Genomic DNA, 15901 nt, shown 5'->3' with positions numbered 1-15901 from the left:
GGAGATTTCCTCTTGCAGAAAAGTGATCTAAACATTACAAAATCAAAAATTTTTAGCGAGCTAATGCTTGTAACAATAACAAGCATATAAAATGATCTAAATAAACGTCATTTTGAACAGATAATGATTTTACATATTTTCAGAACGTTTCTAATTATGTGATTTTATTTCTAGTTTTATACATACTGAGGCTTTCTGATTGTTATGCCAGCTCATCACATTTAATGAAATTAACTACACAACAACACTGAAAAACAAGCTCATTAAAGGTCTCCCCTTCACCATGAAATGGCACACACTTTGTCAGAGCCCACACCACTGTCACCACAGTGACACATACATGTAATTAAGACACATAAGGTGCCAGGGAGCTTGCCTTTTCCCCTGCTAAATACTCATTAGAGGAACCTTTAAGGATAATGTTAGCCTGTGTTGCAAACCGCAGGGAAATGAGCTGACAAAACAGAGTTTCGTGAATCGTCATCTGGATCCTGCTGCAAAAAGACGACGGAAAATGTGAGGAAAAGATGTTTTGAGCCAAAAGCTTGCACGGGTTTAGCTAATGATTTAGAGACCAGCATGGTTTCAGAGTAAAGCAGGCAAAGTCAGCTGAAAAAGTCTTTGGTCAGTGATCAAAACAAATGTGAAGCTTTTGAACATCTCTCAAACAGCAGGCATCTCCCTAAAAACAACTCAGTGAAACAGCGAACCTGTGTTGTCTGGACCATGTGTTGAAAAATGTCAAATACCACCACATGACATGTTCACTAATGTTTTCTGCGAAATTAAATTAGATGCAGCTCTGAATAAATTATGTTGCAATTGATTTCATTTAGAGGTTTCAGATTAAAGGGGGTGGACTACAAATCCAAGGCACTCTCTTCTGATTCGTATGAGCAGTATGAATACTTTTGAAGGCAAAGCACTACTTCTGTCAAACTTTAAATGATGTTTTCTTCAGGCTTTATTGTTTATTCATATAATATCACCACAATATTAAATTCATATCACATATTCACATATCCAAACAGTACTATTCTAATGTTTACATGACTATTTGTTTATGAACTTCTTGCCACTTTACATATTTTAAAAATCCGTGCATACTTGTGCATTCTTTCCTCTACATAATCAGAACTGCACGTGCTGCTTAAAGTAGCGCTTCTGGAGGTAGTATGCATAAATTAAACTTTAACAACAATGACAAATGGTGTGTGCTTGTATAAAACATTATCAAGTTGTAGGACTCCAAATTGCTTTACAAAACATTCAGTCATTCATCCATTCATGCACACATTCGCTGACGGTGGAAGCAACACGGTACTCCAATCCGCACAATGTTAGGTTGCCGTTCAATCGGTGCCTCCAGGCCTCATGACCGTCCCCAGCAGGGTTTTTCCCAACAACGACACAACAAAAAGGTGACTAAGATGGTAAGAGGGGGGGTTCAGGACAAACTCCTTACCTCTGAGCCTCCGCCACTCCAATAGCAGATGCTTAAAAACTGGTTTTGCATCAAATACAAACCCTATGGCAATAAAACCCTATTATTGTGTTACTAACTGATTTACTAAACGAATAGCTTGTGAAAAAAGATCTGCATGAAAATCTCCAAAGTTATATGAATTTATGCATAACAGTGCCAGAAACAAACCATACATTGACTTTGCATCTTTTTTGCACACGTGAGAGGCTTCAGAACATCCACAATGTTTTACCATAAATGTTTTGTGTTTCTTTTTGTTTGTTTGTTTGTTTGTTTGTTTGTTTGTTTGTTTGTTTGTTTGTTTGTTTGTTTGTCCCTATCTCCAGTCTTCAGGGGCTGGTGCTCTCCAGGCTTCCCTGTTCTCCTGCTTCAACATATTTGAATTAAATGAATAGATAATTAAGGAGCCTCTTCAGAACTCGTTGACATGCTGAGGAGGTCGAACAATCATTCGAAAGAGGTGTGTTGGGGCAGCTTATTGAGATTTGCTGGACTTCAACCCCTCAGGACCGGAGTGTTGGACTTTTGTTTTGAAGAATATTAAAAAATTACTCATATTCGTTCAAAGGAACAAAGAAGAGCAGAATATTTAAAAAGATCTTACGAGAAATCAGCAAAGTGGGAGGTCATATTTCACACCTCTCTTTGAGGAGTTGCTATGCTTTTAACCAAATGGTTTGTTAATAAATCGACCTAGAGTTAAATAGAGAGCTAATTAACCATGAACTATTAGTAAAATCCAGTTGAAACTGTATGTTAGATTCTTATTAACATCTTATTACATGTCACGACTTGGACAAATGTTTTAATTTCTTTTTATAGTCCTCTGAGATGTTTGAAACCATCACAGCATGTACTTATTACAAATAACATAAGGAAACAGTAAAATGATCCTACAGTTTCTTTCTGACTACAGCCAGAAGAATCAAAACTATTTTAGTTTTTCAAAACAAAAAGTTTTGAAAAGGAATTCATCTTAGCGAACCTACAACATTAAGTCTAGTTCCTCATGTGAAACATACTCAGGAAGATGACCTATTTCTTGAGCCACAGTTGGAAATGAGATCAGGATAACAACAGTTTTTTGATAATCACAGCAGCTTATTATTATTATTATTTTTTTTTGCATCTTGTTGACTGACTGACTGTACAACACCTTCGAGGACTCGTCACATGCTGAACCCTAAATGAGCCTGTTTAAATCGATACATACATAAGAATCTTGTGTTGTACAGACTCGTGATGGCTCAGATAGTATGTTCTGCAGCTGTCAGGACAGATGAGAAATGGCTTTCCTAATAACTAAATCACAGTTGAGGTTGTTACGCTGCTGGGTCTGCCTGTCACTGAGGGGACCCGACCAAATGAGCTAATAAGCTGACAGGGAGGCAGGTGTCTGTGTGTTTGTTCATCAGGAGGAGGGAACAGATGAGTGTACAGTCAGGCTGGGAGTCATGATGAGACTCTTTATTACACATCAGCCTCACTGGGGAGCGTGGAGGAAATTCAACAGGAGTCGACACTGTCATATGGTCATGGAAACGCCACAGTACAGAGGATATTTGGGGAACCGACCAGGGAGAGGCTTTTTTTCCCTCTGAGACGGACAGACAGGGAGTTGAAAGCAGAGATGACAGTAATGGAGCAAGACAAAATGAAGATAAACAGCAGAAACTAGAAGACCACAAAAGACTTTCATGATGCCATCTGGATTTCTATATACAGCAGCCAACAGGATTTGATTTTTATGTAAGACGCTTATCCTACATGCGAGATTATTTTGACACATTTTCTCGGCAGCTACGGTGAAATCAATCAAATTATGCAAAATGAACTATTTTTACTTAATAGACGACTTTTAGACTTTTGCCACTATCAGGCTCCCGTAAGGCCTTTACAGATTGGCTGTTAAGGTACCTTTTACTTTTTGGAAGTAAATTATGATACTAAATCATGTAGAAGTACCACAGACAAGGGCAGCTGAATAGAATAACAAGTCACACTTTTCACATTAATACTTGTAAAATAATGTGAAAAATCATGTGTCATTTTCCCACAGCCTTCTTTTGCTATTGTGCCCTATTTTGTTTCGATATCATATCGGTATCCAATAAAAACATGTATATTTTTTCTGTTTGTAATGCACAAATGATAACAACTCCTGTTCCAGGATTACTTTTGCAGAGTACTGCATATTTTATAGTTTCCAAATGTGAGTGTTCCTGCGTGCTCTCAACACATATTTAAAAATTCTGCTGTTGTGAATTTGCTCAGATAGATGGAGCTGTCAGTTTTGCTTATTTCAATCTCACGGATATCTCAAACATCAAAGAGATGCTTTGGTAGTAGAGATATGCTGTATTGTGATCGGCCTTCAAAGAGCTCGGCATTCATTCAATGAATACTTTTTCAGCAGCATATTCTTTTGATCTTCTAAAGTGACCAGTTGCTCTCATCTGTAAAGAAATATGAGAGCGGAACAACAGAGAGCTGCAGAATAAAAATAAAGCATGGGACAGAATGTTCCCCATCATAAACCAAATCTAACATTCCTTATCACAAGATTTATATATTTTTAACTAGTTTGATGTTAAGATAGCAAGTAATGCAGTTTGAGTAAAATGCCCAGATTAAATCTGTGAGACAACTAACATCCCTACCGATTAGGCAGCAACTGATCTACTAGGCATTAAAGTTTTATATTGGAATATGGTTCTGCAAATTCCCAAGTTCTACTCTTAATTTGAATTAAATTATTTATAAAAAATATGCATGAAAGACTCCACTGAAACTACAATATGTTAATGCAGCATATATGCAGCACAATTGTTTCTAATATAATGGATGTTAAAGTGTTACAAACACTTTCAATAAAAAAACATTGTGCAGCCCACAATAGTTCAATTTATATCAAAACATAAACTCATTGATTTTGTACATAAACATGGGACAAATAAGTATTTGTTGAAAATAAAATATAAATAAATGCATGCATGAATTGAAGTATAATGTATACTGTATTTGTTATACTGAAAATTCATAATTACTTTGCATGAGGAAGAATAGTGATTATTGAGAGCATTGATAATTAGCCATCAGTTATTTAAATGCAATCAATGCCATTCCATAGACAATGCTGCCCTGAGCAGCGAGGCATAGAGCTATTGTTAAACTTAAAAACACTGAGTTTTTCTAAATTATTGGCATATTTTCATAGTTTCAGAGAAGAGTCCCACAAGCTACTCTGTTAAATACATTTTAAAAGTTTGTTACCAGTCCGGTTTCTTTAAATCAACAACCAGTTGATGATGTTTGGTTCTTTTTAACATGTAGAATGGACAAATGACGTCAAGAAAAACGCATTATGTGGTCTTGTGCTATAAATAGTTCTTATTTTTGCTGAAAAGCACAAAGAACAGTGAAAGTCTGTTGAGATATAAGTTATGATTCCCTTACCATTGAAGACCACGCAAAGATGATACTGGAATTCATAAAACTAATGCAATCTAAGGATTGGATCTGCAGAACTCTATGTTTTGGGTTAATTAGCTTTTAGATTGTGAATGAAGAATATTTAAACACATGCTATTTCTGTTGATTCGGCTATTAAACATAAACAACAACGAATAATGAGTCAATTTGAATAAAATCCAAGCAGCGTGTTAGAATTTATCACACTTTTGAATAAATAAGAACTTATAGAGATGCAACACAGGACCCCAAATATTTTATTCATTATGAACGCCATCAATATTTATGCACAAACAAGTTTGAACTTCAAACACATAAATGCCTTTTTGTTCATGTATTTGAAAAGATCTCCGTTTGAAAAGACTGTAAAATAAATACCATTAAACCATAAACAGGAAGCTGCGTTTGTTTTCCAGCTCATGAACTCACCGCTCTGTTGAACCTCAGCAGGCTTTTTCCTTGAACTTTGTTTGGCTCCGTCGGAGTCTTGTCTGCTCAGCACCTCGGACAGCGACTGGCGGGAGCTCTGCCGACCCGTCTGGCCCGGCACGTTGAAGCCTTTACTCCTCTTCCTGGGCCGGTCCGACTCCGGAGCGGACCGGCTCCTCTCCGGGTCGTGGTTCTCCGGCTGGGAACCTACTTTCACCAACGCGTTCCTCGTCCTGGTCAGAGCAGAAGTCACCGAACCCATCACAAAACAAGCTTTTTTTTTTTTTTATTTAGTAAAGGCTTTCTTTTAACCAGTTCCCTTGAGTTCGCCTTTCATTTTCCTCAACACTACTCAAAATCGTAAAGAAAAACAAAACCCCGAAAAGTCCACCTTCGTCACGGTTCAGATATTTGACCCATGTCAAATATCTGTTGAGAAACGTGGGTGCCAAAAAGCAACAAGCAACAGAACGGACAAGACGTCGGAGTTTTAGCGGAAACCGTTTGTTGCTCTGCCTGTTTTCCTTTCCTCCGGCAGACACGTCACATGGAGAAAGTTGCTCTGTCGACAAACACACCGATCTCCCGGGACAAACAGGTGAAAACAAGCGACATTAATTAGCCGCCGACAAGTTTCCAGGATTATTAAAATAGGAGGAGGACCCAACAATTCCGAATTAAAGAGGGGAAATACTGAGGTGAGATCATGATCATGGAAAATGTTTAAACTTTGTTGGACATGGTCCTACTTTTTACCTACCTCAGTCAATGTTCACGAGGTCTGGACACAATAAAACAACAAATGTATCAAAGAACAAAGTAAAAAAAAATGACAGAACCTTTTAGTTGGTTCAACCTGCTGAAAAGAAATGCGCTGAATAGAAATGCAAAGTAACTGTAATGATCCGTCTTTGGCCGACAGATGGCAGCAAAGCTCACTTGTAGACTTCTAGATAGCTTATTTTTTATATTTCAAACTCAGGATACTGTGATTTTAATACTCTTGGAAAGCTCAGTTGGTGATGTTATTGCTTTATGAACGTCTGCTGGGATATATCACAACTTTTTATTAAAATGAGAACACAGTCGTGAACCTATTTGAAGGGAACCCTCTGAGAAGGTAAAATACCTTCAAACAAACACTCGTCCACACTGCTTGAGTTATAGTCTTCATAGTTTATTGCTGCAAACAGGTAATCGTGACTTCTTCAGCATACAGATTTGTTGTGGTTCATGCTTTGTTGATCAAACACTACTTTGGTTACAAACAAAAGTTTTTTGCCGACCTCGGAAAAAAATTGCTATGCTAAATGTGTGCTGATTTTCATAACTATGTCAAGACAAATGTGACTTAAGCACTCTCAGCCAAACAAAAAAGCATAACAGTCTGTCAGCTAGAACAGGCTCACTGGATCTTCACACATAAAGGCACTTTTCAAAGCTGTTTTCTGTTTGTGTCATAGATTTATTTTCTTGCTTGTAGCTCCAGTGAAATGTTGTTTTCCTCTTATTGCTTGTGTTGCTTGTTTGACATGGACAAAGACGCTATTAGTCCATGTCCTCGTGATTCTGGGTTGACTCATTGATCACCTAAAAAAACCAAACAAAAATAAAAGAAAATCTAAAATCTGTCAAGAAACTGACTTTAGATCACTTAGAGCATGCCATACCTGACCATCCCTGGTCTCAATGGTCTTGATGAGAACTTTCTTCGTTGTTGATGTTTCAAAATGAGATTTTGAATCAGCCAATCCATCTAAGGAAATAAATAGTAACATCTATTAATGAAATAAAAAGCTAATATTGGTGAAATGAATGTAAACACCAACCTTACCTCTGAGATTTAGAGAAGAAAAGTTTGGCAACGGGGTGGAGATCCTGCCAAGAAAGAGGAAAAACCCCACCATTTTTTTTTTAAACAAAGTAACATCTTTTATCAATGAAATGAAGGCTCATACTTCTTTCATACACCCAGCGAGCGCTAAACATTTCTAAGACATGTTGTTACCGGCTCTCCTCTCCCTCCAGCAGTTTTCTATAGGTAGCGATCTCAATGTCCAAGGCCATCTTGACATTGAGAAGGTCCTGGTACTCTCGGAGGTGACGGGCCATCTCATCCTTCATGTTGTGAATGTCCACCTCCAGGCGGCTGATGGTGTCCTGGTAGCCACTGTTCTCCAGGCCAAAGTTCTCTTCCATTTCCCTCATCTGGCGCTCCAAGGACTCATTCTGGAAAAAAAAAAAAAAAAACAGTGACAAAAAAGTAAAAAATAAGTGTTGAATAAATAGTTGTTTTCAAGACAGCCTGAAACTGCAGACTCACCGTTCCTTTGAGGGCATCCACCTCACAGGTTAGTGCCTGAACTTGACGCCTGTAGTCGTTGGCCTCCTGCTTGGCTAATCTCAGGGCTTCATTATTCCGAGCTGCAGCTTCGGTGAGGTCAGCAAACTTAAAATCGCAGGGGCACAAAAAAAAAAAGAAAGAAAAAAAAAAAGGCGAGTCAGACATTCTGAAGGACACAACAGAGAAAAAATCAACTACTCAATAAATGATGAGTCAGAAACTAAAGGATATAGTAGGTAGAGTGTAAATTATGAAATGTGGAGATGAAAGAGGCTGGAGCAATTTAGCGACTGTAAAGGATTTGAAATAAATTTGTTTTATGAAATAGGAACCAATCCCTGTTTGCGTCCCTCATTTAGTCAGGTTTATGTTATGTAGAATGGGAATTTACAGTAAAAAATCCATCCAACCCCCATTCATTGTCTATATCTGCTGTTCCATGCAGATAAAGAACCATCAAACTAACACTGACTGTAAAAAACGGCAAAATATAAACTGTTACCATATTTATATGAGATATATTATCAAATCTTTTTGTAATTCTTCTTGTTGCAAAGTAAGATTCCCAGAGTCACATTTGGTCAACTTCGTCTTTAAAGTTGTCACTAAATTTTGTGTGTTGATCTGAAACACACAAAATTTGATCTATTCTCCATTTCACTACAATTCTTTTAGTTTTTTTTTTTTTCTTGTCTCCACAGGAAACTCCTCTCCTGTGAAACCAGCAGATTTCAGCTGTCAGTTAGCCAGGCTCCCTGTCTTCTTTTGGAACTAGGTATAAAAGTTTCCTTTTTGATGTGTTTTATTGTTAGAGTGACTATATCTAACCAGATCTTTCTGTAGTTATGCGACTCCTGGACAGCCTTTGCAAGGATTTTCTGCAGATTCAATTTAAATTTCAGTTCGAGAATGGTACAAACTTGGTTTGCCATCATAGCGGATTGACAACATCCGAACTCTTGGATGTCTGTTTTTTTTAATAGGGCAACCATGCAGCATACATTTTAGAGCTCCGGTTTATCTTTTCCAGTTCTACAATAATCAAGTAAAATTAGAGTGTGTCTAGCTTATCAAATAAAAATAAAAAAGTTATTTTTGCATTTGTAATTGTTTTGTCTCTTTTTTTGGCACTGAGTAAGCCATTGGTACTGTACTCTTTGTTTTTCTTTTCCATAAAAATTAGTTTGGTTGGATGCTTCTGTGTTTTTTTTTCTGTCTCTTTTTTTGTCTTCTCAACCAACAACTTGTCATGGCAGCTCGGCAATGAAACTGAGCTGGAATATTGTGGAGATAGTTTGAGCTTTCACAGCGTGGAAGCTTTTCACTAACTGGCACTAAAGGCTTAGGTGAATTTGGATGCATTTTATTAAAAGTTAGTAGACTGCTTTTGGAAAGAACTGAATGTTTTGGAATTGAATCTGGAACAAAATTAATTATACATAACTGATATGAATTTTACAGTTTGTCTTGTAAACTGTCTTAACCCTTTCATGCATGAATTATGATCCTTTGTGTCAGGATTTTTCTTCCAAATTTTTTTTTATTTTCTTAAGGCATAAAAAATGTAGGGAAAAAAATTATTTTATTTTATTTTTTAGGTGACCAATTGTAAATTTCTCCAAATGCAAAGTTATTTGAAAAATACACCAGTAGTATTGGTCTTTAAGTGTTATCTGATGTCTCAATGTTTTTTTTTTTTTTACCTGAACGAGTTGTCTACAGTAGAAGGAGGGACCGGGTCGGTCGATAGTGTATTGTATGATGCATTAGTGTCCACTTCAGTGGTCTGTGTGCATTTATAACATAAAAATCCACAAGAAGCACAAGAAAATAGCTTTTAGATAGATGTCCACTGTAGTGACTACGATGCATGAAAGGGTTAAGGTGACATTTGTTGAAAATTGGCCTGAATAAAGAAAAAAATATTAAGTTGAACTGAATTGGCCAATACTTCCATTTCATCGGCCCTCACCTTGGATTTGTACCAATCCTCTGACTCCTGGATGTTTTTAGAGGCCAGGTTCTCGTATTGCAGACGGACGTCCCTCAGAGCTGCTGTCAGGTCTGGCTTGGCCACCTCCATGTCCACCTGCACATGCTGCTGCTGCTGGATTTGGTTTTGTAGCTCCAGCATTTCCTGCCACACAACAGTTTCTTTTAATTTTGCCTGTTTGTTTGGGAAAAGCTATTTGGATCTAAATTCTACCAGTCTGAACAGATTAACACATATTTCCAATGATTTGGCTTTCCCAAGCGCTGCCTTTAATACAGCAGGCAGTTACACGTGCAAAGTACAGCAGCGCGTTTCCGCTTTGCCTGCAGAAAAAACAAACAACAAAAAAAAACAAAACAGGAATGCTTACCTCATCATGCAGCTTCTTGAGGAAGTTAATTTCCTCCCGGAGCGACTCAACCTTCCGCTCCAGGTCCAGTCTGGCAAGGGCAGCATTGTCCACATCCTGCACCACAACACTGAGTCTTAATAAGGTGACTTGGAAAGGTGACATGCATTATGCATAATGGATTTGCTGACATATTTTTAAAAAATGCATTTAAGTTGCAAAGAGAACTCACAAATGTTGCAAACACAGCATGCAGAAATCAACTTTGCCTTCAGTTGATTTTAACTGAATGGGTGAATTGCTCTGATGAACTCATTAGTATAAGGGTCTTTCATCTCATCAACTAGTTAGATACAGATGTTTTTTTTCTTTTTAAACTTTCTTCTTGCTTTGTTTAAATTTTTGTTCCAGCAAAGCAGTATTCAGTAATCGGCTGCATTAAATAAATGAACTGCATGCTTTCCATTTAAAACAACTGCACATAGCAATCTATTTTGCGTAAACTAAATGTTTAAAACCCTCCTGGTCCAGAAAATGTTCATTCTGTCCTGCAGCATTGCTTTGTTGGGGCATTGGCAGGCTTGTAATTGGGGTATCAGCGAATGAAGCAGATTTGCCCCGGTGCTAATTCCACAAACAAAGTGAACTATTCAGCAGGGTTTCCCAAACAAGCCCAAGGCTGGTGGAGTGACTGTCTGCCTGACTGAGCAGGAGCCGGCCGCGGGCCACGCATTGTTGTCTGTGTGCCGCCGAGGCAGCCTGCTGGCACTTCCTTCCTGCCATTCACACACACAAGGTTAAAATATTGCATCTTGAAATATTGATGGTGTATGGTGCTTTTTTTTTATGTTACCTTTTATGCCCAGTGGCTGTCCTATGAATTTATTCACATGACTCAGAATCTGGTGACAGGGAACGATCTCTGACAACACCAAAAACAAAAGACATTCTTTTGAGCTGAGGCTCTCCCAGGAACGAGACAGCCAGGTCACATGGTGGCTTGTCCTCTCGCTCTGATAACCACATTTTATCCACACTGTTTTTGTGCTGCGGTGTCCAGCTCATTTGCTGCAACCCGTCAGACTTTTAAAAAAAATCTCTCTTCTCGTCGCAGGCCTGACTTAACACAACAGCCAAAACTTGGCCTTTTGTCTCGGTCTGTGAACCATGGCTAAAATCTGTTGTTGCGCCAACAGTGGAGAGCATTACTGTCTCTGCAGATACATGAAAAACATGAGAGCTCAGAAATTACTAAAAAAGGAGAAAGATCTGGTTATGATCTGTTTTTAGGGTTTTAAGCTTCATTTAATAGGGAAAGTTGGAAAGGTGGGGCAGTGGAAGACCCAGGAATCATCGTCTTTTACTTCTGAGGACTGACAAGTGTCCCATCTCTTCATTCCAAAAACTTAAATACTAATATATGATTTCAACAGTGGATCACCTGTCTAAAGCTCTGCATATTGGCTTCTGCTTCCTCCCGCTGGGACATTTCATCCTGCAACCTGCAAAACAACAGACAGCGAAACAATATTTCATATTTTGTGGCCTACTGGCTTTCTTTGCATTTCTTGCATGCCTATACACATTAAAATGGAATTAAAATGCAGCCTTAGATACATTTGTAATATACAGTTAAAATTCTCTGTGCTGCAAAATCTTCATTTTATAGAGGCAAAGATGAAGAAAAAAAGAAGAAGAAGAAGAAGAAGAAGAAGTGCCACGCCTCCTACTTGTCTCTCAGCCTGCCAATGTCGTCGGCCAGGTTATCCCGGTGCACCTCCACCCGAGCCTTCTCGTTGGTGAGCTGGTCCACCTGGCACCGCAGCTCCCGCATCTCGTCCTCGTACAGATCCCCGACCCGGGACGTGCCTTTGCCCCGCAGCTGCTCCAGCTCGGCCAGCAGGATCTTGTTCTGCTGCTCCAAGAAGCGCACCTTCTCGATGTAGCTGGCGAAGCGGTCGTTGAGAGACTGCATCTGCGCCTTCTCGTTGGTGCGGTTCGTGATGAACTCGCTGTTGATGGCGTCGGACAGGGAGAAGTCCAGGTTCTCGGAGGCCAGTCGGGGCATGGCCGCGCTGCTCCGGAGCCTCTGGGTCTTGGCAGAGTAAATGGTCGGAGCGGAGGAGAGCCCGAAGGACGCCCGAGAGGAGCGCAGCGGGCTGGAGAAGTGGCGGCTGGAGTAGCTGCTCCTGGCCGCGTTACGCTCCCCGCCAAACATCTTCTTGTAGGAAGAATGCGGAGCTACTCTGTAGGACATCCCACTGCTGTCTTCTTCAAACTATCAGCAAGCAGAGCAGAGTGGTCGCAGTTTGCTGCAACCCCTGGTGCATCAGCGGACTGCGCCTGGAAAGGCGTTCCCTGACATATTACTTATTTATAGTCCCCTCCTTATGCAAATTACTTAACGGGGACTTGAGCGACACGTTGATGATCCAATCAAAGTTGAGAAAGCACACCAGCATGTCCCTTCAGAGCTCATAAAAATCCAGCATTACATGTTTTTTTTCCTTACAGAAATAAGACAAATTGTTATACAGGTGCATCTAAATAAATGTGAATATTATAGAAACGTTAAATCAGCTTGTTTCAGTAAGGTAAGTTAAACTTAACTGAAATGTTTTTTTTTTGTTTGTTTTTTTTTTTTTTTAAAGGCTGATAAAATATAAAGAAAATTTGGCCAATAAATAGGACCAATGAAAATTATTTTCAACACAGACATGTAATATTATGATCATATCATGGTCTACCCAACCATGTAGAAAACTGTTGACAGTCCTCCAGAAGACAAATGTCAAAACAAGAAGAGTAAGCCACAAAGGTAATTCACAAATAAATTGTATATTAATGGAAAATTGTGTAGGAGAAAAGTAGTGCACCAGTGCAAGATTCATAAACAACAAGGAGATTCTGCCTTGGAAGTTGCAGGTATAAATATGTACTGACTGTCTACCAATAAATCAAGGGTGTAACTGTTCCTCTACTAAAGCATGAAATGAAGATAAATATAATGTTACTACGAGCTTGTATGGCTAATGGTTAGCTACACAATTGGAAAATCCCACTAACACTCCAACTAATAGCTGGAAAAATGCTCAACTGGGATGTGAAATCCCTCCAAGATCCAGACTCTGACTTAAAAAAGAAAAAAAAAAATCAAACAAATCCAAAATCTGGACTAGTTTTTCCTGGATGCTAAATCTAATTGCTAGTCTGATAGGGACAAAGGTTAAGAATAAACTGTGATTAGCCACAACTTGTGATCAACTTATTTTTGGCATACTTGTTCCTGATTACTGGCAGATATTCAGAATCAAGAAATTGCTCGTATGACAACATAAGATTGAGCATAAGATCTCAAGAAGACAGAGCTTTCTTAATGCTTTGTGATTCCAGTGAACCACAGTGATTATTCACAACTGGAGAAAAGTAATAATGATGAGAACTAGGAAGTAAATAACAGATCTGGCCAAAGTGCCTTGAGATGATTTCTGTTGTAAACTATTCCTGCAAAACAAAACATTTCAAATGAAATGAAAAATAATGTGATACAGTACAATAGAGGTATATAAATATTTACTTAACTCAAGACGTTGGCACATTAGTTGAGTTTTATGTTTTTTTTTGCTAACTCTCTTAAAAGTTGTTGGGGACTTTTATGGTGTCATAAGACTTAAAATATCAAGCAGCCATGTAAAAGTCGCTATCAGCAAGTAAGTGCATAAAGTCTCTCTTTGTGGCGTTATGAATTAGTTTAGTTGTGATGTGGGGGACTTCTAGATGGAGAAGCAAGATATTGTAAAGAGTGGAAAACTGTCAGCTTCTGTACTTATTTAAAAAATATAAAGTTTTCATATAATCTCAAAACCGAGGGGAAACTGGTTTCTCATCAGGATCTGCTAGCAGGGTCGTACGCAGTTTCGGTTTTTTGCTGTCTCTTTATTCAGCAATAGATAATAAATATTTATCATTTAAGTCAGTTATTCCCAGAAGCTTTTCATTCCTGTGTTTCTGTCTGAGTCCCATCTCAGCAAACAGGGCTGCCAGTGCAGTCCCGCTGACTCGCAGAGATTCAGTGATTCTGAGAGACACAGAGCAGAAGAGCTGAGCCAGGGACACTCTACACTTTTAAATCCCTGATGCGACTTGGTTTAAGGTTCTCCATGGAAACCAGGAGGAGAAAATCTCAGACAGAAGCTCCTGTTCAGTTTAGTTTAGATTAGTGATATTTGTTTTACTGAAGCACTCTGAACGCACAAAGAGACTTCACCCTGGGGATGTGGGTGGCTGCAGGGATTTTTGGTTGGCATGCTGTCTTTGAGGTCTGACTGGCAGCAGAAAGATAAACAGAGATCTGCTTTGACCCGAGAGACCAGAGGAAAGAGTATGATATTAAAAAGAGCAGACTGTGGGACTGGGAATTACTGTTGGTTCTTGTCTTAGATAACATTCTTAGATCATCTGAAATACTGGATGGGAGCTCCAATATGTCACAATTCAAATGCAAGTTTGTAGTTTTAAGGAAAACATCCATTCACAAATTTTATGTCCTGTTCTCGATCAAGAGTATTCTCTGTGTCAGCAGTTATTTGGACTGATGTTTTAGTTTGTTTTATAGTTGGAAAGTTTGTTATATTGAGAAGGCATCAACATGGCAACCATTGTCAACTAACTAATGGTCTGGCTAAGTAGCTTGTTAGCCACATCAAAAATTACGACAAGTCAGATGCAAAACCACTAATTTCCACATGCAAGAAATGTAGGAACAAGTCATTTCCTTAAAATGATTTGAAGATATAAATCCATGTCTATTTCTGTGAAACCACTGCTTGAGGAGCATTAAAATCTATTGATGTAAATTGTCACGAGATCCCTGTCACTAGGTATAATAAAAAAGTAACATCATGTACACAACAACATACATAAAAACAAATCCACACCTTTTGTTGCAAAGAGCTGTGGGCAAGGAAAAGATCTCACAAAGTGGTCAAATTGCAAAAAATGTCACTTTTTCGCTATGTTGCTATTCAGGGAAGCTAATGTTGAGCTAGCATGCTTCCCTTACACAGTGCCAGTGGTGGAAGACAAATTAGAAGAAATGTGGATAAATAACATTGCTGTTGGGAAATTTCTCCCTCCAGTGCATGAAGTTGTCGCTCACCTGCAGCATTCCTTTCAGTAACAGACTACTGCATCCTAGGTGCAAAAAGGAGAATTATTGTAGATCTTTCCTCTAAGCAGGTACTACTATACCCATCACTCTTCACCTTTTTTCATAAAAAAACCTATTCTACTTGCTTTTCTCTGCTGTTTACAGAGTTTTTATTGCCACCTTTTGTTTTTATTTTTATTTTTATTTTTATATAGGTTATATTTTTTTGTCTTTGTGTGAATCTTCATGCTTCAATTGCCTGTCACTTTGAAGCTGTTGCACCAGAATTTTCCCACTGTGGGGGACAATAAAGCATATTTCTATGTTTTCTATTTCCAGTGTAATACTTTGCAAAATAGGGGAAAATAGTTTTTATTGATACTTTTGAGACTTTTTTAAACAATGCAAGATGAACGCAAAGAATTTTATTTTACTGTATAGTAATATTTCCTTGGCAGTCAAGACATCCCTCATATTTTATGCCCTTTTACAGTCCACTGTCTCAGACCTTTTGTATTGTTATTCACAATTTGTTGTAAATTGTGAATAATTTGAAGACAAAGACAACAGAAGTAACAAAAAGGATAAACCCCTGGAGGCTGGCTCTATGCTTGTTGGTTCACACAAAATGACCTCGATGGTAAACAGTGGAGCTCATTTTCAGCACTTGCTGGGGAAGT

At 38.5% G+C, this 15901-nt stretch overlaps 2 protein-coding genes across 4 annotated transcripts in view; both read right to left on the bottom strand.

Moving 5' to 3' along the window:
* Window positions 1-5663, bottom strand: part of pde1cb (phosphodiesterase 1C, calmodulin-dependent b) — a 96486-nt gene extending 90823 nt beyond the window's left edge. For 2 of the 3 annotated variants that reach the window (XR_001661680.1, XM_016669662.1), the window contains exon 1: window positions 5387-5598. Coding sequence is in view for 1 of the 3 variants with exons in the window: in XM_016669663.1 (XP_016525149.1) it covers window positions 5387-5648 (262 nt within the window). In the remaining 2 variants the exon portion in view is untranslated. Of the gene's footprint in view, window positions 1-5386 lie in introns of all 3 variants that reach the window. The other variant, XM_016669663.1, reaches the window with a different exon arrangement.
* An 879-nt stretch (window positions 5664-6542) lies between these two features.
* On the bottom strand, window positions 6543-12432 carry LOC103135696 (vimentin A2). The gene is made up of 9 exons (XM_007548548.2): window positions 11803-12432; window positions 11514-11574; window positions 10094-10189; window positions 9703-9867; window positions 7710-7835; window positions 7395-7615; window positions 7221-7264; window positions 7057-7142; window positions 6543-6976 (listed from the first exon to the last, which is right to left on the bottom strand). Exons 1-9 carry the CDS (start codon window positions 12327-12329, stop codon window positions 6935-6937), a joined length of 1368 nt encoding a protein of 455 aa, XP_007548610.1. The 5' UTR covers window positions 12330-12432; the 3' UTR covers window positions 6543-6934.
* Between the last annotated feature and the right edge of the window lie 3469 nt (window positions 12433-15901).

The sequence above is a fragment of the Poecilia formosa genome, unplaced genomic scaffold, assembly GCF_000485575.1.
Source record: "Poecilia formosa unplaced genomic scaffold, Poecilia_formosa-5.1.2 Scaffold27, whole genome shotgun sequence".
Taxonomy (NCBI): domain Eukaryota; kingdom Metazoa; phylum Chordata; class Actinopteri; order Cyprinodontiformes; family Poeciliidae; genus Poecilia; species Poecilia formosa.
Note: the sequence above shows the minus strand (reverse complement) of the source record. Positions and strands in the feature narration are given on the sequence as shown.